General features: G+C 39.4%; 2 protein-coding genes across 3 annotated transcripts in view; one reads left to right on the forward strand and one right to left on the reverse strand.

The window, feature by feature from the left end:
* cacna1ea (calcium voltage-gated channel subunit alpha1 Ea) overlaps positions 1 to 6,481 on the reverse strand; it is a 153,081-nt gene extending 146,600 nt beyond the window's left edge. The window contains exons 1-2 of the mRNA XM_088348895.1: positions 6,361 to 6,481; positions 2,940 to 3,069 (exon numbers count right to left, since the gene is read on the reverse strand). Of these exons, the coding sequence (XP_088205021.1) occupies positions 2,940 to 2,953 (14 nt within the window). The 5' untranslated portion in view covers positions 2,954 to 3,069; positions 6,361 to 6,481. The remainder of the gene's footprint in view (positions 1 to 2,939; positions 3,070 to 6,360) is intronic.
* A 1,423-nt stretch (positions 6,482 to 7,904) lies between these two features.
* cep350 (centrosomal protein 350) overlaps positions 7,905 to 27,225 on the forward strand; it is a 30,992-nt gene continuing 11,671 nt past the window's right edge. Inside the window, exons 1-30 of one of the 2 annotated variants that reach the window (XM_088348892.1) lie at positions 7,905 to 8,233; positions 11,175 to 11,260; positions 11,342 to 11,385; positions 11,620 to 11,728; positions 11,844 to 11,994; positions 12,381 to 12,994; positions 13,083 to 13,184; positions 13,255 to 13,362; positions 13,805 to 13,921; positions 14,635 to 15,362; positions 15,464 to 15,582; positions 15,724 to 16,700; positions 16,802 to 16,943; positions 17,135 to 17,256; positions 17,351 to 17,484; positions 17,650 to 17,791; positions 17,981 to 18,144; positions 18,213 to 18,323; positions 18,403 to 18,477; positions 18,571 to 18,689; positions 21,677 to 21,748; positions 21,838 to 22,043; positions 22,137 to 22,327; positions 22,458 to 22,730; positions 22,815 to 22,964; positions 23,045 to 23,211; positions 24,132 to 24,254; positions 26,051 to 26,289; positions 26,367 to 26,542; positions 26,627 to 26,756. In XM_088348892.1, the coding sequence (XP_088205018.1) occupies positions 11,179 to 11,260; positions 11,342 to 11,385; positions 11,620 to 11,728; positions 11,844 to 11,994; positions 12,381 to 12,994; positions 13,083 to 13,184; positions 13,255 to 13,362; positions 13,805 to 13,921; positions 14,635 to 15,362; positions 15,464 to 15,582; positions 15,724 to 16,700; positions 16,802 to 16,943; positions 17,135 to 17,256; positions 17,351 to 17,484; positions 17,650 to 17,791; positions 17,981 to 18,144; positions 18,213 to 18,323; positions 18,403 to 18,477; positions 18,571 to 18,689; positions 21,677 to 21,748; positions 21,838 to 22,043; positions 22,137 to 22,327; positions 22,458 to 22,730; positions 22,815 to 22,964; positions 23,045 to 23,211; positions 24,132 to 24,254; positions 26,051 to 26,289; positions 26,367 to 26,542; positions 26,627 to 26,756 (5,887 nt within the window). In that variant the 5' untranslated portion in view covers positions 7,905 to 8,233; positions 11,175 to 11,178. The remainder of the gene's footprint in view (positions 8,234 to 11,174; positions 11,261 to 11,341; positions 11,386 to 11,619; positions 11,729 to 11,843; positions 11,995 to 12,380; positions 12,995 to 13,082; positions 13,185 to 13,254; positions 13,363 to 13,804; positions 13,922 to 14,634; positions 15,363 to 15,463; positions 15,583 to 15,723; positions 16,701 to 16,801; positions 16,944 to 17,134; positions 17,257 to 17,350; positions 17,485 to 17,649; positions 17,792 to 17,980; positions 18,145 to 18,212; positions 18,324 to 18,402; positions 18,478 to 18,570; positions 18,690 to 21,676; positions 21,749 to 21,837; positions 22,044 to 22,136; positions 22,328 to 22,457; positions 22,731 to 22,814; positions 22,965 to 23,044; positions 23,212 to 24,131; positions 24,255 to 26,050; positions 26,290 to 26,366; positions 26,543 to 26,626; positions 26,757 to 27,225) is intronic. The other variant, XM_088348893.1, reaches the window with a different exon arrangement.

The following is a 27,225-nucleotide window of genomic DNA, read 5'->3' on the forward strand; positions in this document are numbered from 1 at the left end:
CGATTTAGTGATCTGTCACTCGATAATCTTAAACAGGTGGTGAATACGGCCAATCCGACGACTTGCCTGGTTGACCCGCTTCCGGGGTCGCTGATCAAAGGTCTTTTTGGGGTCCTTGAACTTTCAGTTCTAAATATTATAAACATATCACTCTCATCAGGTGTAGTTCCAAAGGCTTTTAAGTCTACTGTTATTAAACCTACACTGAAACGACCCAACCTTGATCCAGAAAGGCCTGTGTCAAACCCACCGTTTCTTTCTAAAGTACTTGAAAAAGTTGTGGCACAGCAGCTAAATGATTTTATATCCGATAACAATCTTTTTGAATCAATGCAATCAGGATTTAGGGCTAACCACTCTACTGAGACAGCGCTGATTAAGGTAGCCAATGATCTTCTACTGGCACTGGACTCCGGCGCTTCATCACTCTTGCTGCTGCTGGACCTTAGTGCTGCTTTTGACACTGTGGACTATAATATCTTACAAGAACGGTTGGAAAAATGGATTGGTCTCTCAGGAACCGTCCTCTTATGGTTTAGATCCTACCTCTCAGATAGGACGCACTGTGTTAAATATGGTGCAATGACATCTGAGCCCTTTAGTGTTACCTGTGGTGTTCCGCGGGGTTCAGTACTTGGCCCCCTTCTTTTCAGCATTTACATGCTTCCATTAGGTGATAGTATTCGCAAGTATAATATCAGTTTCCATTGCTACAGATGACACTCAACTATATCGTCCGATGGTGGAATCTGACACACTAAATTGTGGAAATTTGGAGGCCTGCCTCACTCAGATAAAAGAGAGGATGTCACTCAACTTCTTGCGCCTTAACTCTGAAAAGACCGAAATGTTAGTTATCTGTCCATCTAAATGCCGTGACTCGTTCTCAAAAACTGCTCTGAACATTGACAAATGTAAGATAACCCAGAGTGACTCAGTTAAAAATGTAGGTGTCATATTTGACCCCGATCCGTCCTTTCAAACACACGTGAAGAATATTACTAGAACCGCTTTCTTCCATCTTTGCAACATTGCTAAAATTCGTCCTATGCTGTCTCAGTCAGATGCGGAGATTATAATTCACGCGTTTGTTACTTCCCGTCTCGATTACTGTAATGCACTACTCTCCGGTCTCCCCAAGTCCAAAATCAAGAGTCTTCAGCTAGTACAAAATGCTGCAGCGAGGCTTTTAACTAAGACAAAAAAGTCTGATCACATTACGCGGATTTCAGCTAACCTGCATTGGCTCCCTGTTAGCCTAAGATGTGATTTTAAGGTTCTCTTGGTATTATACAAAATCATGCATGGACTTGCTCCCTCATATCTTTCAGATTTGATTTCCCCCTATGTTCCGGTCCGGAGCCTTTGTTCTGAAAGCGCTGGTCTACTAGTGATTCCAAGGGCCAAGAACATTTTCGCAGGTCCGAGAGCTTCTCCATCCGGGCACCGGTGCTGTGGAATGCTCTGCCCCCTGAGATCCGATCAGCGACCTCAGTGGAAATGTTTAAATCTAAGCTTAAAACACACTTCTACTCTATAGCATATGAATAACCTAGATTTTTTGTTGACAATATCTGTGTATTATTTGTTATTGCAACATCCATTGCGGCCTGGTCATCCTGGAAGGGGGATTACCACATGTGCGGTCTCTTCTCAAGGTTTCTTCATTTTCTTCATGTTGAGGTTTTTGAGTTTTTCCTTGCCCTCGTGTAGGTTTTAGACCAGGGGATGGTGTAATAATAGTCTGTAATGATAGTCTGTGGTTTGCAATGACCTGTGCGTCCCTTTGAGACTATTTGCGATTAAGGGCTATACAAATAAAAGTGACTTGACTTGACTTGAATCAGTTAACACAAAAACGTTGTTTTGCCTTCCTTAGTGCAATCTAAGTCCTTAATTGCACTGAATTCTGGAAGCAGGGCCTCATACGTGACAAGAATGTTATTTAATCTCAACATGAAAAGAAAAAAGATCACCCTGCTGAATTGCAGAAGCAAGTACCGGTACTAAGTGTTGACACGATGTAGTCTTCAAGCGGTATCGACCCGAGCGGTGATCGGTGTTCTTTCAGAACATGATAGATCAATGCAAGTGCTGTGTAAAGAATGGGGAAAGAAATCCCTAAAAGAATTAAAAACTGTTTGCCGTGATGTTTTTGTGAAACTGTTGCCTGCAGCCGTCTGCCAACTCCTGCACTGATTATTCAAACTGCCTCTTCCTTTATTGCCACTCTCCCATGGTATGAGAATGCTGGCTCTAATTGATTACTTCAGCTACTGAAAAGAAGAAAGGATGCAAGAGTGCTTACTGTATATATTAGTACATCAAAATGAAACATTCAAAAGAAAAATAACTTGATTTTTGTTTCTTGTTTTGTACTTTCTGCATTGTCGTGCTCTGTTTTGGTGTTTTTAGCTGTTACTGTTACATCCACATGAGGGGATATGCCATACATCTTCTCTCTCATGTTTTGTTCCGTTTTGTTTAGTTAGAGGTAATTAGTGTCCCATAATCCTATGTGTTCTGTAATATTTTGTTCGGTTTGAGCAATAAGTGTTGCAATTTTATGTTGCACTGACTTGTTGGCACTCTCATTATAGTTCCTTCGACGTGTAAGTATTTTGAGTCATCTTTCTTTCATGTTTTAATCAGTTGGAGTGAATCAGTGTTTCAACATATCCTGCGTTTTCTTGCTCAAATGCGTTGTTCAGTTAGAGCTAGCTACTGTCCCAACATCCTGCGTCGCCTACTTTCATGTTTTATTTCAGTTAAAGCCAGCCAGTTTTCCAATATTATGTTTTGTGGTTAGTTGCTCTTTTTATTTTGTATTCATGTGTGAGATGATATCCTTTGTCATCCTATATTCATGTTTTGTTCAATTAGAGCAAGGTATTGTTCCCACATATTCTGCGCTGTATTCTTTCAGGTTTTGTTCTTACCTAGTTTTGTCCATTTTGGTGGAAGGACAGTAGAGTTGGTTAGTGTTCGGACATATACTTCATTGCCTTTCTTTTTATCTGGCGGTTGATCTGTCCCTGGGAGTAGTTGGATCCTAAAGGGAGACGCCAGCTGGGCATGCATATTTTTGTATTTATTTATTCAGCCAGTATAAACCATAAACATGATATATACAAGAAATCGTTTGACACGCTAACACTCAATAATGATCAAATAATAGATTTAAAAGAATAAAAAGAATAGAGTAAAAAATATATTGTAGTGTATAATATATGTATATATAGAATAGTTTAAAAAGGAAGAATATTGAAATAACAAGACTAGAGTAGAATAGGTCGGAGGAACGCCGTTGGCATAATAATACTATACATAATAACCTAAATCAATTCCCATTGAACATACGGATTGCGGAAGGGTTAAAAACTCTTTTTAAGACGTGAAGTCTTGCTCGCAATGGAGCGAAGTCGGCGACTTGACGGCAGGTAATCAAAGTACCTGCGAGCAGGGTGACTGGGATCGTCTAATTTTTAGTGTCCGTTTTCTAGTTCGATCGATGTAGATACTTTGCAGGGACGGGAGGCCAGTGCCTATTTTTTCCTCTGCCATCCTCACTACTGATTCCATCTTTGACAATTCTTTCTGATTGACGCGACCAAACCAAACTGTGATTGACCGAGTTAAAACGGATTCAATGATAGCACGATAAAAATTGACTAGAACGGATTGACGGACTGATTTGAGTTGACGAAGGAAGTAGAGCCTTTGTCTGGCTGACTTTAGAATAACAGTAGCATTGACAGTCCATGTGAGATCAGCTGACAAGTAAGTCATGTGCTTCAAACCAGCAAATCCAGATCTCTGATGTTAAAGAAATTAAAGGTCACCAACAGGTTCCACTTCACGCTTGGCCCCATCCAAATACCATCAATCACTGAGAAACCAGTGAAGAGCCTGGGGAATGTGTTTGACTGCAGCCTTATAGCCACAGCAGCCTTTAATGCTACCAACCTTCAGTTAGAGGCCTGGCTAGCCTAAGTGGACAAGTCGGGCCTGACTGGTAAGATCAAAGCTTGGATCTATCAACATGTCATCCTCCCACGGATTCTCTGAACCATTCTGATCTATGAGGTTCCAATTTCTGCCATTAGGGGCTTTGAGAGGAGTCAAAAGGTTTCTAAATGGTTGGGCTTACTTTGAAGCCTGAGCAGCATCGCCCTGTATGGCCATTACAACAAGTTGATGCTCCCCATCAGCAGCATGAATGTAGAGTTTAAGGTGAGCCTGGCAAGGGATGTGCTGCAATACATAGAGTCAAAGGATCCAAAGCTCACCCAGGCTGGGATCAATCTGAAAACAGAGCTGAGGTGGAAAGAAGCAGAGACTGTGGATGTGGCTGAGTCAGAGGTACGGCACAAGGCACTGGTGGGGACAGTGACGGACAGAAAAGCTGACCTGGGTAGCAGCAGAACCCTTACCTACAACAAGCCACAGGGAAAGGTCGGGAAATCACTGGTGCAGAAAGAAGTGTGAGCAGCAGTAGAGGAGGAGTGGGGAGGCAGGTTGGTTGGAATGCAGCAGCAAGGAGCCGGGACAAGATGGGAGCATGCAATGGACCACAGAGTCTCTTGGGCAGATTTGTGGAAAGCGTAGCCCCATCGAATACAATTCCTGATCCAGGCTGTCTACGAAGTACTACCAAGCCCATCCAACCTGTTCAGCTGGTTGGTTGTAGAGTCACCAGCCTGCAACCTCTTTTTAAATAGGGGGACTCTGGAGCATATCCTCAGCTGCTGTGTGAGGGGCATTACCGTTCCCGCCATAACCAAGTCCTGAAGGTCATAGCGAACACCCTCAGCTGTGGAATCGGCCAATCCAAGTGTATCAAGTGAAGCCACTATAAGCTGCCAGAGCTATCTCATCTGGCTTGCTAGCAACAGCAAAACACTGCAGGATGAAAGTTGACCAAGGGAAGCAACTGAAATTCCCAGAATCAATTGCCATCACAACACTGGCGCCTGACGTGCTGCTCATCTCGGAGGCCTCCAAGCAGATTGTTCTCCAGGAACTCACTGTTCCATGTGGGGACCGTATTGATAAGGCCAATGAGAGAAAGACAACAGATGTGCTTAGATATTGGAGGAGTGCCGGCGCAACTGGTGGAAAGCATGATGTGAGCCTATTGACGTGGGATGCAGAGGTTTGGCTGGCCAGTCTCTCTGCAGGGCTTACAAGATCTTGGGCATCACAGGGGTCAACAAGAAAGGGGCTATCAAGAAAGTCATAGGGGCAGCAGAGGTTGCCTCAAGGTGGTTATGGTTTAGGAGAGGTGAAGCATGTGTGAAGTAGTGCTACCTGGACACAAGTAGGGGTCTGATCAACCACAGCTGGGTTGCCTGGGTGTGTGAACAATGTTCGAAAGATCCGAAACACTCTGTGATCCCAGGTAACATCACTGATGATGTGTCCAGGTTGCATCAGTCGATTTATTTCAAAAGTCGTGTTCTTTCTTCAGTTAGTTTTACATAGTGTTCCTCCGTTATATTTCATGATCTCTCAACTCTCTTTGTTGTACTGTGTACCTGTCGGATTTGTTTTGTGTTCTTCTTTTACATTTTCCTTCTTTTACAGCAGGTAGGTGTCAGAATGTTATCTTGTCATTCAATTCCTCTGTGAGTATGTGCTCTGTGTTCTTTTCATTTCATGTTTTGTCCAGTTAGAAGCAATTGGTATATCAGCATACCCTGCGTTGTGTTACTTGACTGTTTCTTTTAGGCATAGCTAATTTATGTTCCAACATATCCAGCATCTTTCCTCTTTCATGTTCTGTACATTGCGTAGCAGGAATTCAATATGTAATCTGTGTTTGTGTAATTTTGAGGTCTTTTAATTTCAAAGCTCTTAGTAAACTTTGTCGTTCTGTTTCTGTACACTATCGGATACTAATTGAATTTTCTAAAATCTTGTTTTGTGTCTTAATGAATGGTATCCACGAATTAGGCTTCACCGTAACCTGACTTATTTTGTTTTTTAATTATTAGGCCTCGCTTCATCTGATTTTTTTTGTTTTCTCCTCTGCAAAATAGGGCTGTCATTTGATTTTAACCCATTGCAAAATTGAAATTTAATAGAATGATATATGTTTACATTAATAACTCCGTCTTTAAATAAACAAAAGTAGATTGATATACTATCCCTTTAAATAAATCTGAATACTTCCACATATTTTCCCTATTCAATTCCCACGGCCAAATATGAGTCAGTACGCACCCTGAGCGTTAAATCATTCCCCCTGTCAGTTTTAACTATAGACATTCCCGCAGCTCAAAAGCAATTCAATCGTGCAAAAAAACTTTGAACTATATTGTCACCCCAAAATGCAGGTATCAGGACAAAATTTCTTACCTGCTATTGTCCTTTTCTGTGGAAGGATGGCAAAGTGTGGTGGCGTCTTAAAAAGCGTTCGTCTGCAACCGAGAAGTGGGTTGATTGGGGGAAGGGGGCGGGGTTCGTCGTTTTATCTCCCTATATTATGATATGTTTTTGATTTTATTTCAATTGTATCACTCATTTGCAAGTATTCTTTAAGCGTTGTAATTCGTTGCTTTTTTGCAAAATAAATGATAATTAATGATCCACTTGTTGAATTCGTACTGATGTAATTGTAATTCTGACCGCATGGTGACAGTAAAGGTACGTAAATTCCCTCTTAATAATAACACGCTTATCATTATTGTAACTAGTCTTTCAACATCTCATCTCATCTCATTAGCTGCACCGCTTATCCTCAGTAGGATCACGGGGGTGCTGGAGCCCATCCCAGCAATCATCGGGCAGTGGGCAGGTGACACCCTGAACTGGTTGAGACAACTCAACAGGGAGAGACTACTCGCTCGCTCATTCACACCTAGGGACAATTTGGACCGGCCAATCCACCTGAAATGCATGTCTTTGGAATGTTGGAGGAAACTTACGCAAGCACGGGGAGAACATACAAACTCCGCACAGGGAGTCCGGTTGCTGGATTTGAACCCATACAGGAGGTTCCCAAGACCTTAGAAATGTGCTGCACACGCGCTAACCACCGCTCCGCCGTGCTGCCCGTCATTCAACATGTGTACATGTATTGTTACATATTTGTATGTTTTAAATGCTTATTGTATATTAATCCAGGAATGCCACGTCAAATCTTGTTATGAAAAAGTACTGTAATTTAATCGTAATCCATGACAATGAAGACAATTTTAATCATTACGATGTAGGGGGCAGTCCGGCGGAGCAGTTCTGAGGTCATGAGATCAAACCTCCTGTGTGGAGTTTGCATGTTCTCCCCGTGCTTGTGTGGGTTTCCTCCGGGCATTCCGGTTTCCTCCACATTTCAAAAACATGCATGTCAGGTTAATTGGCCGGTCCAAATTGTCCCTAGGCGTGAATGAGCGAGCAAATTGTCTGTCCCTGTGTGCCATACGACTGGCTGGCAACCAGTTCAGGGTGTCCCCTGCCCACTGCCAGGATAGCTGGGATGGGCTCCAGCACTCTCGCGACCCTACTGAAGATAAGCGGTCCAGTTAATGTAAATTCAAAAGCCAGCAAAATGAAGTCTCCTCTGTTCAGAGGTTTTTTAAATATCACGATACTTTGCTGAGTCCGTACTACAGGTAAAAATCCATGTCAAAATCAAACCAAATCGAATCGAGATTCAATTTTATAGCACTTTTCGGACACAGAAAGGCAACTAAAAGTAGATACTATATCGGGAACTAGATTTGACCAGGGCTAACGATTCTTCTTGCGCGTAAATTAAATGTTTTAACATTTTAATTCGCGAAATTTGGAAATTCAAAGCGAACAACCTCGCAGAATTATGTTTTCTCCCGTTATGACGTATTACAAGTATCGCGATACCTGCAAAGTAGTCCGTAACAAAGCGCCCCATCTTGGATTGTATCTCGAGTTCAGCAGTTCGGAAAGGTTCTGAGCAGTCACCCGGCAAATATAAACTAGAAAATCTGGACCCAGTTTCTCTTTACGGAACCCTAACCATGCTGGCTATTTTATTTTTTCATCACTAAGAATGTTCTCAGAGCAACAATGACTTCTCGTCGATGAAAAAGTTGCTAGCTTAGCATTAGTGTTATGGTTAGCTTCTTGAGCTAGCATTAGCCAAATAAAGACAACAAAAGTGGGCGATTTTGGATTTTTTTAACGACGAAAGGACCGTTTTCATTCTTAAATGGGACTATTGACGTTTAAATGATTCACACGACTATCCCTTACGGTAAGCATTGTGTTTTTTACCATTGTTTTGTCTTCGTCAGCGACTTCCTCAAGGCTAGTTTATTAAATATAGACTCTTAAGTTTACTCCTCCGATCATTTCCTGGGTTGACATTGATTACTCATTAATAAACATAAACTCGGGAAATAGTTAGGTGCCTTTTATGTCTGATTTGTAGCATTATAAACGCTCATCTTTTGGTTCATACCAGAGATAGCCTTTTTCGTTCACGCCCTAAGAAGATTATTGACATGATTAAAACCCCATGCTCATTCCAAAAGTACTGTCTTTATTTGCAAAACGAAAAAAAGAACATCAAGAAGTCTTAAACCAGTACACGAGGTCATTCCGTCCCGTTGATCCGTCTCTGTCGCTAAGCAACTCAATATTTGTTAACCTTCGAGATCAATGTTCCGATAAAGGTGTGGTAGTGGCTCATGCAGGTTGGTCAGTGCCATAACATAACTACAGTAGTCCTCCACGCCTAACTTAATAAGTTAGGTAATAGCAGAAATCAAATCGGTATTCAATAGGAATTCTGGCTCTTATTTCTTTTTGTGAATTTCCCTGCGGGGATGAATAAAGTATCTATCTATCTATGACGTTTGCATCTACTGTAAACAATTTAGTTGTTGTTATTAAGTGAATCATAGTACTGTAATGAGACTGATTTAAATTAATATTATGCCGCTAAGACGATACAGTAACTTGTCAGGCCTATGAAAATTCAGTTTTGATTAATTTGTTTCGTGTACTTTCCCAGAAAAAAATGGATTAGTTCACAACAAATGTTTCTTAGAATAAATAGTAAAAAAATATATTTAAAATTCTAAATAGTTCAGATACATTCGCATTTTACATGTATTGTTTTGATTATTTTACTCGAAAAAAATATTTGAAAGATGGTTATTATATATATATATATATATATATATATAATGGAAATATATTTAATATTAAAGTAAATGAGTGAAGAAGAATCGCAAAAGTTGTTTGATAGTTCTTAACATTTTTAGTATTATTTTCATTGTACTTTGTAGAAAAAGGTTTTAGGTAAATATTCTAAGATTCATAACATATTTTTTTAAATGCGATAAATATATTAAAGTCTCAATAAGGATCTGTTTACATCAATTACGTATTAATTATGGCTAATGCCAAAGCACTACATGAATAATGCAAACCATTTACCATAATCTGATTATACATGTTTCATATCAATATATATATATTTCTATCATTTTTCAGGGGTCTGGTCTCCCACATGCCTTGGCTTCAACCGTTTATTCCTTTATTTTTCCCGATTTTGATGCACTAAGGATTTCTTTTTTAGTGGAACATATAGGAAAAGAAGGAAACAAAATATGAAAAATAAACTCAACTTGATAAAATCCGCCCAGGTCCAGTTCTCACAACACGTATCCAGGATGTTTTCGATGTCTACCTCAAGCAACACAACTGAATCAAATATCCAGGATCTTTATCAGCCTTCTGCAACAGAACTTGCTGACCAGCTGATATTTGATTCAGGTGTGTGCGGACAGTTAAATAGAAAATTGGCTGAATAGAAACTCTTGGGGAGCAGTTTTAAACAGCCCCATTTCAGCGGGATTTCTGCTGCTCAGTATGACTTTATTTTGTTGTATTTAAGGACATTACCAATTGTTGTTCATGCCTTTCCAGATCCTTTCTGCCCAATCTTTCCTTAGCTTTAGGCTATTTGAACATGAATGGTTGAGCAACACATACGTTTAGTGCAATGTACAGTTTATATTTATATCTTTATGTTTAATAGTAGCCCCAAGCAGCGTAATGTTAATTTGATTGCAATTATTCAGTCGGCTGAAAGAATTTGTGCATACGCTGCAATCGCTCACTTGTCCATAAAGGGACGAGTGAGGGTCCATAAAGCTCAAACTGTAATTACTAAATAGAAGGAACTGTTGTCCATTCGATCTGTCTTAAGCTCAGGGCAATGTCATGTGATTCATATGATCAAGCTGCATGATTTTTCTTCCTTAATGTCCTGTGAAAACCTTGCTGCTCAAACTAAGCAATAATTGTTTATAACAAAACGAGCCACTGTTGCAGCTGGCTGCCGCATTTAAGTCTTACACTACAGGTATTTTGGGGGTATACGTCACATAATCAACATCCGATAATCACCCGTTTTTCCCTCTTCACGGAAATTCTGCAGACACTGTTGTTAAACCAGTTTTACAACAACACCACTCTGGAGAAAGAGTATTGTTGCAAAGGGTACGGATACAGTCAGAATGTATTTGCTTGTGCTTTTTAAATGCTCCTAAAATTAAAGTTCTATATGTAATTGGCTGTAGCTGACACATTTCCTTATTTGAATTTGCGGTCTGTTTTTTTTCTCAGTGTTATTTTCTTGTTTTGATTTTGTCAATGGCAACTTCTTGTACAGACAAAGATAAAAAAAATTCTGATGTTGCTGTCTGATGAAAACCCCCCCGAAGATAATTAAAGCCGTAAAATACAGGGATTTTATCAATAATGCTGCTGTTTCATAGGCTGAAGTTGCTTAGAATTGCCTAAGCTTGGGTGTTGACTTTATATTATCAAATTGCTTAATCCGTACAATGAATAAGCACACACTGAACAATTTTCTGCTACCTTCATTAAATGATTTAGTTTTTTAGCTTGGTGTAAGATTTAATGACGTGTTTACCACAGGAAAAATATGCAATACATTGAGTATCACCTTTTTGTCATTGTCAATTGTGAATATGCTTGTTTTACCTGTTGCTAATAATGCAAGTAGCATTTCCAAAATCTAAATCTGTCAATAAGCAAATTCCCGAATCACAGCATTGCGCATTGCTTTGTCTTTCAAAACTAAGTATGGATAGTACAAAATTAGTATTTGTTCCCACCCCCCTTTTTTTCATTTTACATTCATCCAACCTTTTCTGCAGGTGAATGGGTGAGATGAAGAGTAGTAGGAGGGCTCTGCCCATTGGTGTCGCAGTTCATCAACACTTGGATCACCACAATGATACAGGTGCTAAATGAAATAGGTCTGGTCACATGTTTTGTCTTTTTTTTTATATATATATTCATAATATTTTTCCTCTTCCAACAGAATTAACAAATGCATGGAACAGTTTGTCTCAGTCCAAAGCTGCTGTAAGTATACAGCACATCCATTTCTGTAATGGTGAACTAGAATTGGTATTTGTTCAATTTTGAAAGTACTTTAAATTCAATTTTTTTCGTGTTAGGTTAACCTAAATGTAATCAGTATTTTATTTCCTTTTACAATATTTATACAGATTACTAATTAGTAACCAGGTCAATACGTAAGTCAGTATTACAACACTATCCGACACAACAAAATATGGGGAACTATTGTGTGTTTAGCTCCGACGAATTGAAAACCATGTGGAGGCTGTTCCCGGGACGACTGCGCTCCTTCTCCCTGTCATGGACCTACCCAAGAAGAAACTTTCTGCATCAGTCAGCAGAAGAAGTGCGTTATTCCAAAGCATTTAAAAATCATGTTACAATAAATTGAGAAAATTGTTAGAAGTTATTTTGATTTATTTCATCTGTAACGCGATGTTACAATTGCTTTCTTACTACAGATGAGACCAGAGTGGTCTCGAAGTCTAATGACCATAGCCGGTCAAGCTCAAATAAAAGACGCTCCCGCAGCCCTCTACGAAACACCACCCAAGACAGCAATGTCAGTCACAACAACAGTATGGCGCTCAGGGAGGAACTCGCTTCATATCGGTTGGTATTTATAATTCTAATGTGTAATAAAATCTTTCTGAAATACTGTTATCTAGTATTTAAGGCGATATCATGTTTTCAACGGAATAAAAACAATGACGGTTCAATTCAATCCCTTGATTGAAACTTTCAATCTCCGTTCAGAAATATGCTGTACTATATTGTCAGCAAAAGATTCATCCCCAAAACAAATGTTTGTTTTTTTTATTTACTACAAAAAGTTATGTCTTTACAGTAGCAAATCCCCCACCCCCTTTTTTGCACTCATCAACTGTAACGAGGGCATGAAATGTGACCATCCAACCCTCCATATGCTTGTGCGTTGATTTAAGAAGACTAAATCTTGATCCTGTTTGCTGATCCACTGTAATTTGGTTTATCTCCAGAGACTCTTCCCCACCATCACAACCCTCGTCTCAGCTGGAGCAGCCTAGCAAGTCAATTTCCGGGTCATTGTCACCATCCTTAGACACACCATTTAGTAAGTCTGTCTACCAAAAAGACATTTGGGACAAGAAGACAGACGAGCCACAGGACATCACATGCTCCACAGGCGGTACAGATGTCTGCCTTAATAACCCAACCCCTGTGACAGACAACTTACAGACATTGGAGCCACCACATGCTTCAAGTACGGTCCCAACTGTGGAGGACATCGTTCCCAAGACAACAATCACCCACGCCATGGATCTTCAAAAGTCCAGTCCGTGTCTACCTCCTGCCTCTGACTTCCTTTGTAGATGGGAAAGCAGTCCTTCTACCAGTCCAGGCTCTGATTGCCATCGTTTGGAAAATCTTAGGCGACACCAACCTGATAATAAGCTGGAAAAGCTAAAAGAGCGTATTCGAAAGCAAGTCAAAAATCAGGAGCAGGCTGCAGAGAAGGAAAAAGCGTTGGACCGTGTTGAGCAGCCCATAATTGCCAACAAGAGCAACCGAGGTGGCACAAGAGCCAAAATAAGGAAGGTGGCAGCTGCACCACAAGCGCCTACTTATAAAGGTATCGCTGAAGTGTCTTACATGTATGAAAATGTATTGTGGGTTTAAAAAATACTCCACAACTAAACATCTGTTTGATTCTTTCTCAGGCTTCAGCAATACTGAGGCAAAGACCTTTAATACACTTGGGGACATGTTTAAAGCGGATGAACATTACCGTTCAAACCGAGGCATGCATAAAGATCCTGTTGGTAAGACACAACATAAAGTTAGAGGTACAAGTACAAAAGGTCTAACATGTTTTTTTCATATTCATCACAGAAAGTTCAGCTCCAAGGCTACAACGGCAAATACATCACTATGTGGAGAGAGAAACAAAACCAACCAGGAAAATCCACAAAGCTACCCCTGGACAAAATGCAAAAACAGGTTAGAAAAAGGATAAATGAGCATTTTTATTCTAGTATCAAGGCTAGAAATCAGAAAGTTTACGATGACGTGTACATGTCAAAATAGATTGATTTCTAGGATAAGAAAATTGATAACTAATTCATACTAGTATATTACTTGTCATATTGTTTAATAAAGCCCATCACTTTTGATTACAGAGTTAGAATTTTGCCCCTTAAATTGAGTCACAAAGAGAAAAAAATTAGAAGAGAACCAAATAGAATCAAAATATTTTTACTGCTATCGATTACAGTAGGTCAAAAAGCTGGTTGCGTGTGTGAAAGGAGTCCATAATAATATTTCCGGCTCTGCTTAGGTACCGCCAACCCGTAATTTCCCACAGCCTGGGCAGAGAGCATCTAATGATATTCTGGGCTGTGTTGATGATTCTTATGTGTTTTTTTGGTTTGTTTTTGTGCAGTAATTACCCCTGCCTCCTGGCGGGAGGGCTTGAAGGTGGTAAATAAGGTACTGGGTACAGCTCCGAAGCAAGTCTCTGAGAAGAAGCAACACCTATATGAAAAACCCCAGCAAACAGGTTTGGGACAGTGAATTCTTGAATTCATATTTCATGCCACAAAAGCTCTGTTTTGTTTTCGACATGCAGTGGGTCATTTTAGTCTGGGTAGGTTTTTCTAAATGATTTTCCTGAACCTTTTGGCACAGGATCACGAAGGTGTGTGTCAAATGTCTAAAAGAATGCAGTTTTTCTAAGTGACAAAACTGGAGTTTGTTGATCATTCTCTGTGAATGTGACACTGGGATGTTAAGAATTTGTATTTCCATTATTTACAGCCACTGTGTTTGACAAGGCTTTATTATTTTTAAAAGTCCTTTTTTAATTTACATCCTAACTACACTTTTTTTGTTGTTGTAAATACTTTACATTTTTATTATAGTCCACACCTAGACAATTCAACTTATAATACGTTACAAAAGTCAATGATTGACAAGATACGATTATAGCACCCTACTTTGTGTTATTAACTTTCTCTACTCGCTGCCACTGACCGGAATAAATTTAGGTTGGCTGTTATGGTTGAGTGAACAATGATTCCTGGCCTAATTTGATGATCAGTTCGCTCCCACTGCTGGCAACAACGACCCTGAGGAGTAGAAAACAAAAAAATTATGCTTAATATGGGAATTTAGTGGTTCTAAAGATGACGATTACCTGATTCTTCCAATACTACATTGTGCTGTGTTTCACGTTTTACGTTCTTAATCATTCTGACATCCCACTGTTTACAGATTCCCGCAGGAAATTCAATGTTGACGAAATCTCTGAAGCAAATCAGCTGTCTCGCCCTAGAAGTAAAAGCAGGAGTCGTAGTGAATTCCACGGCCAAGTTAGAAGCCATTCAGCATCAGCTTCTTGTCCTTCATCTGTTGCTCAAGACAAGTGCCCAGCACATATTGACAAAGACCTCTTACCAGAAGACATCCAACCCATATTTGATGACGCACAGTTTCAGGGCAAAACAAATGAGGAAGAAGAGAGGTCTCGATTAAAAACTGATCGATGCATCAGTGGTAAGAGAGGGAAAGCAAGATCATTGTCTCAAACTAGGACTCCCGTTTCGTATTGTGGAACTTCTGTGCCATCGTATGGGCAATCAAGAGGCTGCCGAAGTGCCAACCCTTCCCCACATCGACCATCGTCAACAAATGTGGCACAAACTCAGGAAAAGAAGCGCCACTATGATTCAGACAAAATCCGTCTCTACATTGTCAAGCAAAAAGAGGAAAGAAAAAGACTACAGGCAGAACAAAAAAAATCTTTGAAAGAGGAGTCTGAGAAAAGAAACCAGAGGCTTCAGGAGCTCTACAGAAGGCAAAAAGAAATGGCTAAAACTGTTGTCACTCCCAACGAGGCTACTGCCACCCCTTGGAATAAACAATACAGAGAAGAGACTTTCAACCTTCTTGCAATGGATCATCTTGGAGAGGCCTTATCTTCTGCTGTGTCAAATCAACTGGTACTTACTACAATAATTTCTTTTTATGAAAGATCATTTGATCAGATATGTTGCAGAAAATGTTTGAAGTTGCTCTTGCATTTTTCAACTTTGCACCACAGAGACCTATGTACCAGCCCTCTGGGGAGTCTGACAAAGAGAATAGGAAATTGGAACTGCCACAAAGCCCCTCGAGCAGTGACAGGTCATTGAATGATCAGCTAGCGCCCCAATTAGCAAGGTAGCACTATACAATATAATTGCCATAACTTTTTTGAAACATGATATTCCGATTATTGAGTACATTTTTCTGCCAATTGTATTGTGCTGCTTTCTGCAGTGACTTGTGATTAGCTGTTTTAATCTGTTGTAATTTTTTTAGGGGCGATTTGGATGGTGCAGTTACTTTTCGACTTAATCCTGACCTCAGTCCAGCTGTCCGATCCGTCTCTGCCTCCAGTACTGGTGCACTGGGGTGTACTACTACAAATTACGAACCTCTCTTTTCTCAACCTTCGATGCTTGAGAACACGGTTGCAGCTGGAGATGTCAAGCCCTCTAAAATAGAAAGCCCAGCCCGATGTCAGTCAAGGAGGTCCCGCATCGATGCACTAAAAGCCACAGCTATCTCGCTCTCCAATCGCATAGAGAGCGAAGCCTGGCAGATTGCCCGAGTAGGAATCAACTTTGGCGAGAAAACTTCTTTAAATTCAGATATTTTGGCTTTGTGGTCTTCTCGACCTGATTTTGAGAGAGGATTAGCACCAGGGCCTTGTACATATGAAAATACTAACTTGGCTTCAAGGACCCAGAGACTTGAATCAAGCACAGGTCATAGGTCATACAACAGTGCTTCTTTTCCGGGAGCTGGGAATTTACATGCTTTCAATGGGCAACCGCAACAAATTATTGATAATCAAATTGAGCACTCTGCCATCAGCTATAGAATACAACCCAACCAAGACAATGGCATCGGGAGAACTGATGACATGTCTCATATCAGACGACACGGAACAAGTAAAGACAAAATGGAGAAACAAACTGATCTACATGACTCAACTGGCAGTTCAATTAGTGAGGGCACCATCTTCAGTGAGGGGAGCATCATTAAGGAGGACTTAAGTCTACCTCATTCTCCCAACGATTTCATCCCAAAATTAGCTGATCGTCCTAATAATTGTGCTAATAAAATAATAGAAATGCAACGTCTGACCGACTTCCAGAAAGAGGCTGCAAAATGCTTGGCCCTCACCACACCATTAACACCTCAAAATAATAATAAAATGCCTTGGGAGGAGTTGAACAAAGGAGATCCCTTCAGTGTCATTAACATCTATTTAAAGAACCTCAATTTTAAAGGTTAGTCAACTCAAAATGTCCTCGCTGTCTGATGACCACTCATAGTAGAAATATTGGAGAGGAAAAAAAAACCTTGAGCATTTCTTGTCTTTCTTGCACAGTTAATGAAAGGAATTCTTCATCCACTTGTTCTTTTCAACCTGAAGATTACCCCGCAGATGCAGCAGTCTATGACGATGACTTTGTGTCATTTCATAGCAGCGGAGTTAGCCAAAAGTCAAAGAACAGTTCCAGTCCACACAGGTGATTGTTTACATTTCTGCTTTTAACATTGGTCACTTCACAATCCAAATATTGTGCAATATTGTGCCATAAGATATTGAGTTAATCTTCTTTTCCATAAATGTCGATTATTTCAATTTAATCACTGGGCTTTCAAAAAACCCAAATATTATAAGTTAACTATTTGTATTGTTTTATTTTTGTCATTTAAGTGGTGGAATGCAAAACAAAAACTCTCCAAGAACCCAAGGAAGAATGGCTTCTCCTTTAGTCTTTGCGAATTTGGGTTCATCTCAAACTGCAGCTTCCCTTAAAAATCATTCGATAAAACATGGTAAGGGACTTGAGAGCCTGAGCCACAGTGAAATTTGTTTTTATATTGAAAAGCAACGTGTGTTACTTGACATCCTTCTCTAATTTTTGTTCAGGAAAACTCCAGTATTCACCAAGTGCCCTGCAGCAGTATATGGCAGCAGAGCTCAAGTACAATGAGTCCATAGATGCGTCTTTAAGACAGCTTGGGGATGCGGAAAGACTGATGGGTCTGAACATGGAGCCAGAGGTAGGTGGAAAGCTTTTGTGTAATGCTACAAGTGGAGTAATAATATTTTTGTGAATTTTGATATATCTGCTCACAGTTATTGGAGATGTTGTTTGACTTGTTATCATCTTAGGAAGCGCACACTGATTAACTTCTAGACATCAAAATGTTTTTGAAACCTCACAGGTCAAGCAGCAAAAGTCTCCACCATCAAGAGCCCGAATGACTTCTCCTGGCTTTCCGGATGCTTTCTCAGCTGCAGATCTGGACAGTGAGCCCCCAAGAATTGACTTTAGTGTCAGACCTAGTAACTGCGGCGGGGCCACAGGTAGAGACCCTTATTGTAAATATTCACAAGATTAAATGGACAGTGGTTAGGACTTTATTATTAATAGAGGTAGACAAAATAAAACCCTTTTGGGGGTTGTTTTTATTTTCTGGGACCAGTCATAATAACCAATAATAAGTCATAGTTGCATATATAACGTTTTCTTTTCCTTCTCATTCCTGCTTTTAGGTAATCTTCATTATTCTCCTGCTGCTCTGCATCAACATTTGACAACAGAGCTCCAGTACCAAGAGTCCATAAATGAGTCCTTACGGCAGCTTGGGGATGTGGAGAGGCTGATTAGTTTGTCCCAGGACCAGCAGGAAAGTTCTTCGTTAGCGGTAAAATATAAGGTTAGGCAAAGGATTGGCTTCTTGACTGTTTGTTGAATGACAATTCCACATTTTAATAATCATTGCAGGTCAAGCAGCAAATATATGAAGATGACCTTTATGAGCAAAAGATCCATGCTGAAAGAAAGGCCCTGGAGGCCCAGCTGCAGCGGGAACAGGAGAGGCAGAGAGCAGCCCAGGTACAAACTCACCTTCATGCAAAAATACTCATCAAAGATTGGAGAAGTTCCTTTTTTAAAAGCACCTGTTGTTGACCAGGCTCATGAGCAATTGCTGGAAAAAATAGCGTTAACTCGAAAAGAGACAGCAGAAGAAGCGCGTCACATCCAAGAGGTGAGCAATCCTGTTGTGGGTCACTGTAATAAGAACATTAGTGAAAGGAATAGTGTACGATTTATCATCTGTATGTGCCCTTTTGGATTCCAGTTGACAGATCTGGCGCAGACACACATCGAAGGAGCTCTTGCTGCGTCTGTTGCTGCGCCTGAGTCTCCAGGTCTTACCAAGCACCTTTTGGAAAAGCACAACAAATCAGATTCTAACAGGTTATCATTTCCATTAAAAATCCTTGTTGAGTTAACTTAGTGGTTCTCAAATAGTGGGCCCCTGGGGCAGGGGCGTGAAGCCCTGTCAATAAGCATTTGACATCGGGAAACTTTCCCAGAAAAAATTGCATTTGACATCGGGAAACTTTCCCAGAAAAAATTGCATTTGACATCGGGAAAGTTTCCCAGAAAAAAAAATGCATTTGCACCTTCACCACACTAGGGAGCAATGCTGGGAATTGCAAATTGTGCTGATTCATTCATATCATATCGTCTCTTATCTAAAAACACGCTAATTATTTTATGTATTTTGTTTTGCGGGTTTTTTTTTATATTGTGCTCTTGAGTTAATAATGTTGGGGATCTTTATGAATCCATTGTTATTTATTGATTTTAATTTTATTTTAAGTATATGGTTTATTTAACATGGTCAGTCAAAAATGTTTAGAGTTTAAACCTCTTAACGTTCTGACATGCCGCTAGTTGGCCGTCAGGCTGTTGAGAAGCAAATACGTGGCTTCACAATGTCACCAGTCACTGAAATACGTCATGCCACACATCACTCTAAAGTTTAAACTCATGGGATTTAAGATATAAAGACCATTTCTAAATGTACTCATCACAGAAACTTCACCATCAGTCTGAAACAAAATACCCAAAAACTAGCCGGTGATGGTCACCAAAAAATGTCGTAGTATTCCACTGATGAAACGATTCCTTACAAACATGGCCTTGTTACATTCACAAGAGTCCAGTGAAACCAGCCATTCAAAATATTTACTCAAACACACTATAATGTCGAAAGATTTTAAAAAAGCAAAACGCTAAAAGCATTTCTTAAACATTAGACAATCCTTGTAGTATTCAGATTGTATCGCCCCATAATTCCTTTTTAACAGATTCGTAAAATGATTTCTAATATAGTCGTTAACCTCTGACCTTTCGATTGACACCTCTCTCTTCCAATTGCAAAGCGTTTTTTCCTGGTCCTTACTAGACCTGCGCGATTTTGGAAAACAAACCTAATTGCGTTTTTTCAGATCAGTATTTCAATTTCGATGCAAATCTTTTATTTAAATATAAAAGTGCATTTTCTGTGCCACTTTTTTTTTGTGAGCACCTAATCATTGTAAACATTGATTCCTAGTTTTGTGAGACTCCACGAGAAGGACAACAAATGGTAGTGTCTGTAACATGCAGCCCAGGGGCCAATTGCGGCCAGCAGGGTGATCGTTTAACACCCCCACAGTAATATGAAAGTTTAAAGGGACAGTTGTATTATGTATCGCCCAGTAGTGGTAGGAAAAATAATTGATTAAAAAGAACCATATTGATTTTAAAAGAATCCAAAATACACAAACTATGATCTCAACGTACATTTATTTGCTCTAGAAATTTTAATTTAATTTACATAACATGAGCTAATGGTCAGCCATCTTGCAGCTAAGGGTAACTTAAAACCTCAAAAAAGGCTGGGTAAGAAAATGGGAGGTAAAATCTTGTATTTTGGTCACTTTGAGTCTCCATAGTTTGTATTCTTCATTGCTCTCGTTTTTGTTGCACTAAACAGTACAGCAACATTTAGTGGTCAAATAATACACATTGTCCCTTTTAATGTAAGTAAACCCACGTAAATTGCCTAGTCATTTATACTTTTTCAAGTCAAGTCACAAGGAGTCTCAAAGGGCTGCACAGATAACTGATTATAACAAACTACCGACTGTTATTACACCATCCCCTGATCTAGAACCTACATGAGGGCAAGGAAAAACGCAAAAACCTCAACACGAGGAAAATGAATAAACCTTAAAGGGACCGCACATGAGGTAATGGACAGAACTAGTTTAAGGCAGTAGAGTACTTCCGACGCTGCGTTGTTCACGTTTTGTTTTCCTTTTTTTTTTTTTTAATCTGGTGTTTTTAATCATCTTTTAAGCTCATCCTGTTCTTAAGGTAAAATGAGTTTTAAAAATGTAATAAATTTAAGAGTGCTTGAAACAGGCTGGTTACGCCGATGGCTAAAGGTTCACTGTAGACTGTAAGCTAACGCCATGGGGATTGCATCATTCAATTACTCCCCCCAAAGACCTAGGACCATGTTTATCATCCAATCAACCATACATAAACATGTTAATTAACCAATAAATTAATTGACACAAACGCTGAGTTAGAGGACGAAAAAAGCTAGCAAGCAAAAACATCGCCGTGTTTGCGCTATTATATAGCGCCGTTCTAGTTAGCCAAAAACTCAATCAATTAATAAACTTTCAATTCTTTAAAAAAAAAATGTCGTACAATTACACAATAACACTACATCACATCATGATATCAATTTAATTTTGGTGTTTTGTTCAGCCCTAGTACTTACAACACGCCTAACTTTGACGCTTATTATCATCAGCAAGTAGTGATCAATTAAAATGATGATTGACACATTGGTTAGTCAATGACATCCCAAAATAAATCTATCCATTTTTACGGTTTGTATTCAAATCAGCCAAAAAAACGTGTGTAATGCAACTCTGGATCTATTTTTATACGTGATTATTATGAGCAAGTGTGCACTATTATTGTATGACTTCTGTAAAGAGAAGTCAAACATTTAGAACTCTTTCTCAATGTCTAATAATACACGGTTGCATAGTTTTTGGACCTCTGAACTGGTTGTGTCCGCTTTTGTACACTTTTACATACCTTTAGAAAAACGTGTAAAGTACACTGTTTAATTTCTCAGATTATGATAAAATCATGCCATGGACTAGGTAGGGCTTTATGCTATTTTCCTGGATATTTTCCAGCTAAGATACCCTTGCTGCACTCTTCTGCACGCATGCGATTACAAAAAAATAGGCAAGGATAAAAACCTTGTATTTTTGTGTGTTCCAACTTGGATTGTGTGACAGAAAATAATAGAGAACCACTGAGTTAACTACAGAAGATCAATTTATTGATGAACACTAACTTACAATTAAATTTAATTCTTCCAGTTTCCAGAAAGAGGAATCAAGTCATAACCTCAGTCACACTGACTCTCGGCCGATGCAAACACCCAGCCTCATGTACTGGTGCTAAATTTATTGACATAGCTCTAGTCTTATTCAATTGCAGCTGGCTTGAGAAACAGTCTATTTTTTTCTCTTTCCTTCAGTGGTGCAGTTGGTTGCTCTCCCAATAGCCTCCCGGTGCCAGAAGATGTTCTTGATGTCAACAAAGAAAACACGGAATTGCTATGGAATAAAGACATAGACAAGCAGGCAGAAAGAGAAACAGGCAGCAATTCAATAGAGCAGGAATGCCCCACTGCAGACTGCTCCATCTGTAGTGAAAGTATTCCCTCTGCTGTCGATGACAAAGGTTCATTCTAACAACTGTTTTTTTTACACCTGCAGTCTTAGATTCCAAAATAACTTACATTGGCTACTGTTTTTTTTTTTTTTAATTTCCAAGATTACTCTTCCAAGTTTGACTCATCCAGAACAGAAGATGAGGTAGAAGAGCGCTCCTTCAGCTCTCTGCTGCCATCTAAAGTTCACCGTCGGAGTTCTTTGGAAAACAGGCCACGCCACCAACAGGATTCTGAGGATGAAACTGGAGATGAAAACACAACCATAGTCTCAGGTTCACGTCATGTAGCAAAGGTAAGAGGTTCGTTCTGAATACAAATTGCGTATTGAGGCATATAGCAAAGGCTTTGATTTTAAGCTCCTATAGTTCTACTCACAATACACTTGTTAAAACAACTTAAGTTATTTCCTCCCACATCCTCAGAATACAAGTATGGCTTTTTCCGGTGGGAAGGACAGCTTCTCCCAGTTCACCATGGACATGGTCCGTCAGCACATGAAAGACGAAGACCTTCGACTACAGCATCAGAACGCTCTGCTGCGTCTACGCCAGAAAGCTGTCAAGGAAAAGATCCGGACTGAGCTGGCATGGCTGGAGCACCAGAAAAAGCAGTTGAGGAACAAGGGCGAGGATGACAAATTGCCACCTATCAGGAAGAAGCAGAAGGACCTTTTGCTGAGACTTCAGGAAGAGCAGGTACTTGGTAGTTAATGTGAATGTAACACACTCTAGTTAGACATACCTTAAAGCTTATATATTTGGAATATTTTGGAACTCAAGGCTGAGATGAAGCGTCTTCAAGAAGCAAATAAAGTGGCCAGGAAAGAAAAACAGCTGTTGTTGAAGCAGCAAGAGGAAATTGAGCAGATGAGGACCTCGACACAAAGGCTCAAAGAGCGCCTCAAGTCTGCTGGGTGTGAAGCGCTGCCTGTAAGTAGACTAATCATCCACAGAAAAAAAAAACGTTTTTTTTAAAGCCCCTCCAAAAAGATTCTGCTTCTGTGTTGTAGGAGTCTCCGGTGTCTGAAACACCTTTATCGATATTATCAGTGGCAGCTTCCAACACAAGAGCTTCCAATGACAGCCGTACTCCTTCGCCATCCCCTTCAATCGCTGCAAGTGAAACCGGGAGCATGATGGAGAAGCTGGAGAAGATGCGTTCTCGAATGGATGAAAAGTAAGTATTCATTATTATACTTTTTATGGATTTTTTTTATCGGAAATCAACAACCCTGTTCATTGGAACTGTCGGTGCTTAATGATTTACCGCTAAAATCTGATTAAAAACTGAACAAATTGTGACACTCAATGGTTTGACATTTTTGTATTGCTGTTGTGGATGTGAAAAAAAGCACACCTCAGCTCCCTCCTTTTAGGATAAGCGGCTGTCGCCCAATACTATTATTTTCTTTAGGAATGATTTGATGTTAGTAATAGTGATGATACCATAACTCGGGGATCACCAACCTTTTTTGAAACTCCGTGCGGCTTTTTTGTTACTAATTCTCATTCTAATCCTACTTGTTTTTTGATGACCAGTAGCTGCATATGATTGGAATTATTATTAGTTTTTTTCATGTATTGTCTAGTAGCCTAGGTCATTGCACAGCCTTTCACATTAAAGTGGTCATAACAGCAGGGTTTATGAGTTTGCACTTTATGTATACAATTTGCATTGGTCATCGTAGAGTCTTTGCAATTATATGTATGCTACTATCTAAACTGCATTCTAATTGTTGGGAAATATAATGTTACGGTAAACATCAAAGAAATTGATCAGGCTTTTATTAGCGAGATAGATTATATAATATTATAACCACTGGCCTGTGATTGCTCTTGATGTCCTTGGTATTATGCTGTGTCTAAAATTACACATTGATTTTTTTTTCCAGACTGAAGTGAATACAAATAACCGTATTTCAACAGAATACTGATTTTTTTTTCCCAACAAGACACAAAACACACACTCATGTGGTTCTTTTTCTCCCTCTTTTTTGTACTTGTTGTCTTCCCTTTCTCTGCTTATGTTGCGTTTTGTCCCCTCGTTTGCTTTTGTCCCTACGTATATATGCTTTGTTGCATGTTCGTCTGTTGTAGAGAGTCTTCTCCCGTCCACTGCTTCTTTTCTGTGTTCACGGCCCGGCACTGGGCCTCTCTTAGTGTCTATCTTCCCAACCTTCATCCTAAATTCCAGCTCTTTATCTACAACCAGTTGGACAGGTACTGTGCCATTGTCCCTTTGTCTTCCGTTGCACCTAGCCTGCGCCCTCACTATAAAATGCAATTCACCCCTCCTTCCTTTTGATGGCACTGGGCCCTCACAAAGGTGTGGTGGAGAATGATGTTTGATGTGACAAGTTTGGAGTTTCTGAGCTTTCATATTAGTTTTTTCCTTTGCAGGATAGCATTTGTCGTGATGGGTGTTTCTAATGTCCAAGGAAAGATGTGTTGAAATAAGCTTAACTATTGGTTTTCCAGTATTGTAAATAAAATCAAATTGATTTACTCTTGAGTCTAGTAATGGACAATGGATAATATGAGAAGTTCAAAGGTTATGCTATAATTTCTTTGTACCTTTCCTTGTTCGATGAAAACATTTTCCTTGCAATATGTATTAATTTCTTCAGTGACAAATTGTAATCATTGTTTTTTTTCCCTTCGGTTTAAAGTAATACAATATTTCCATAATCCATTTCCGTGAATGTCAATAATAGATTTTTTGATATGCTAGGCCATATTATTGCATAAAATTGCATACATAAAAAGAGTGTCCCCTTAACTTAAAATTTGTTTTTTGATGGGCAGCTTGCACAGAGTGTTCTTGTCTAAAAGAATAGGTTCATTTTCTTAAATAAATGAACAGTACAACCCGTTAAATCAAACAAAGTACTGTACTTGCAACTTTTGAAATCACATTCATATTGTTGACAGTATGTTACCCTCTATATGCTGAAACTATATGCTGAAATGATACTAATTCGGGTATTTTAAACCTACAGTCCACGGACCGGACGCGGCCCGTTGGATGAATTATTCCTGACCACTATAAATTATGTCAAAAAAGACTCATTTTGCTTGGTCAATTTGATAAAAAGTTAGGATTTGTTGAAATAAATGCAAACCAAATGCTCCCTCTGGTCGCTAGAATGCAGTAAAGGATCTACTCTCTGCTTAAGTAGACCCAGCCTAGTAGTTTGAGCTAATGTAGTCTAATTTTATTGCCCATGCACTGCTAAAACTTTTGTATTCCTTTTTTATTCATTTTAAACTACTACAACAATTGAGCCTCCAAAGTATTTATTTTTTCATAGCTCCCGCTGAAGTTTGTGTATTGTGGTAAGCTTGTGCAGGAGTAAAATTGCATTCCCTCAACTGTTAAAATAAACCAGTTAACACATCAAATGCCAATCATGAAAATCATTTTTCCCTTTGTGAATTAATGCGTTATGCTTAAAAAGCATCTCTTGTTATCCATGGTTCTAATGTGTAGGGTGGATTACTAAAGAAGGATGAATGATAAAGAATAATACGGAAAAACGACATTAAGTTAAACATTTTAAGTTGATATAATTTTACTGATCTGACCCGCTTGAGAACAGAAAGTCTTGTTCTGGCCCCCGAGACCAAATGAGTTTTACTGCCCTGACCTAAATTGTATTGATACTTTGTGAAAATAACATTTAACCAGTATTAACTCTGTCATCATCTTTCATTGATCATTTTTCCTCATTTCTATTATTAGATAAATACTTGTAGATAATGTGCAGCATGTCTAAAGTGAGTTTGCTCTTAAAATAGTCATCTTGGTGATAAGACTCGACCTGCTTTGAATTTTTTTGCTATGCTAAACCTCTTTCTCCTTTGACCTTGTTCGTTAGCATTTTGCCTATTTTACCAAAAATAAAATCTTCATTAAGCTTCCTTCTGAAATCACATTCTAATTTTTCTTATTTCCCTTCTCTTTCACTTTCTTTTTACATTGTTCTTTTGCATCTTTTCTACAATTCACCTATTAGATTCCTGACTAAGCGAGAGCAGCAGTTGATGCGGAGGCGTCATTATGCCGAAGAGCTGCTGCTGTGGAAAAAGCGTCTTGACCAAGAAGAGGCAGAGGTCAGGAGGATAGAAAAGAAAGCTCTGGCCGGTTGGGGAGAGGGCGGCGTTCGATCAGAGAGTCGAAGCAAAGCCATCTCTGAAAATATCCCAAAATCCAGTCGCCATCAAAAATCAGAAGATAAAGCGATTACAGAGAAAGGTGACCACCGAGGTGAAACGACTTTTGATTAATACAAAAAATCTCTTAACAATCCATTTGGCATTGACTGTTTTCAGAGTACGTGACTGAGGACGATCATTGCTCGACAACATCCGAATGGAGTATACATACAGAAAGACACTCCCAAGAACCCAAAAGTCCATCCTCAGTTGCTGAAATGATGCTTCCTTCCAACCTTAGCAGCCCAACAAATTACATTGAGGACTTTACTTCATTTACACTCAGCAAACAGGTTTGTACAAAAGCATTTAGGTAATATGTTGATATTTTTTCAGTGTTAATCACTGGCGCCTATCATGTCCTGTCCTCTTTTCAGTCATCTCCAGTAGAAGGCACCCATAATAGTGCCTGTGATGTCAGCAGCCCTAGCAAAATGAAGCCTAGCTCATGTAAAGCATCCAAGCACTCAAACAGGCCCGATGAAACCCTTACAGTTTCACAGACTGGTGAGTTTACTGATATGACTGTATTAGTTAAAATTTGAGACTAGTGTATTTTAACCATTACTCCAAGCTCAAGTTAGAATTTGGAAAAGGATCTCATCAAAATGAAATGTATAAAGTGGCATAAAAAAGTAAGTGAAACAATTGGAATTTCTCACATTTCTGTGATCTGACACTTGAACCAAATCCCTCCCACATTAATACTTGTCCATATTTTAATAAGGAAAGCATGCAAACAATGACAAAAGGGAAAAGAATGAGTAACATAGCCGTCACATTTACATTGACGCTTTCTGGAGCTGCAGATCAATCTGGCACATTGAGACGATTTGTCCTGATCATTTTTCTTGACTAAAACGTTGTAGTTCAGTCAAGTTATTGGGCTGTCTGGCACAAATCGCTGCCTTGACGTCAAGCCACAACATCTCAAGAATATGTATTTTGTTATTCTGATACCATTCTGAAGTTGATT

This window comes from Urocampus carinirostris, chromosome 12 (assembly GCF_059441175.1).
Source record: "Urocampus carinirostris isolate Australia breed hairy pipefish chromosome 12, RoL_Ucar_1.0, whole genome shotgun sequence".
NCBI classification, from domain to species: Eukaryota; Metazoa; Chordata; class Actinopteri; order Syngnathiformes; family Syngnathidae; genus Urocampus; species Urocampus carinirostris.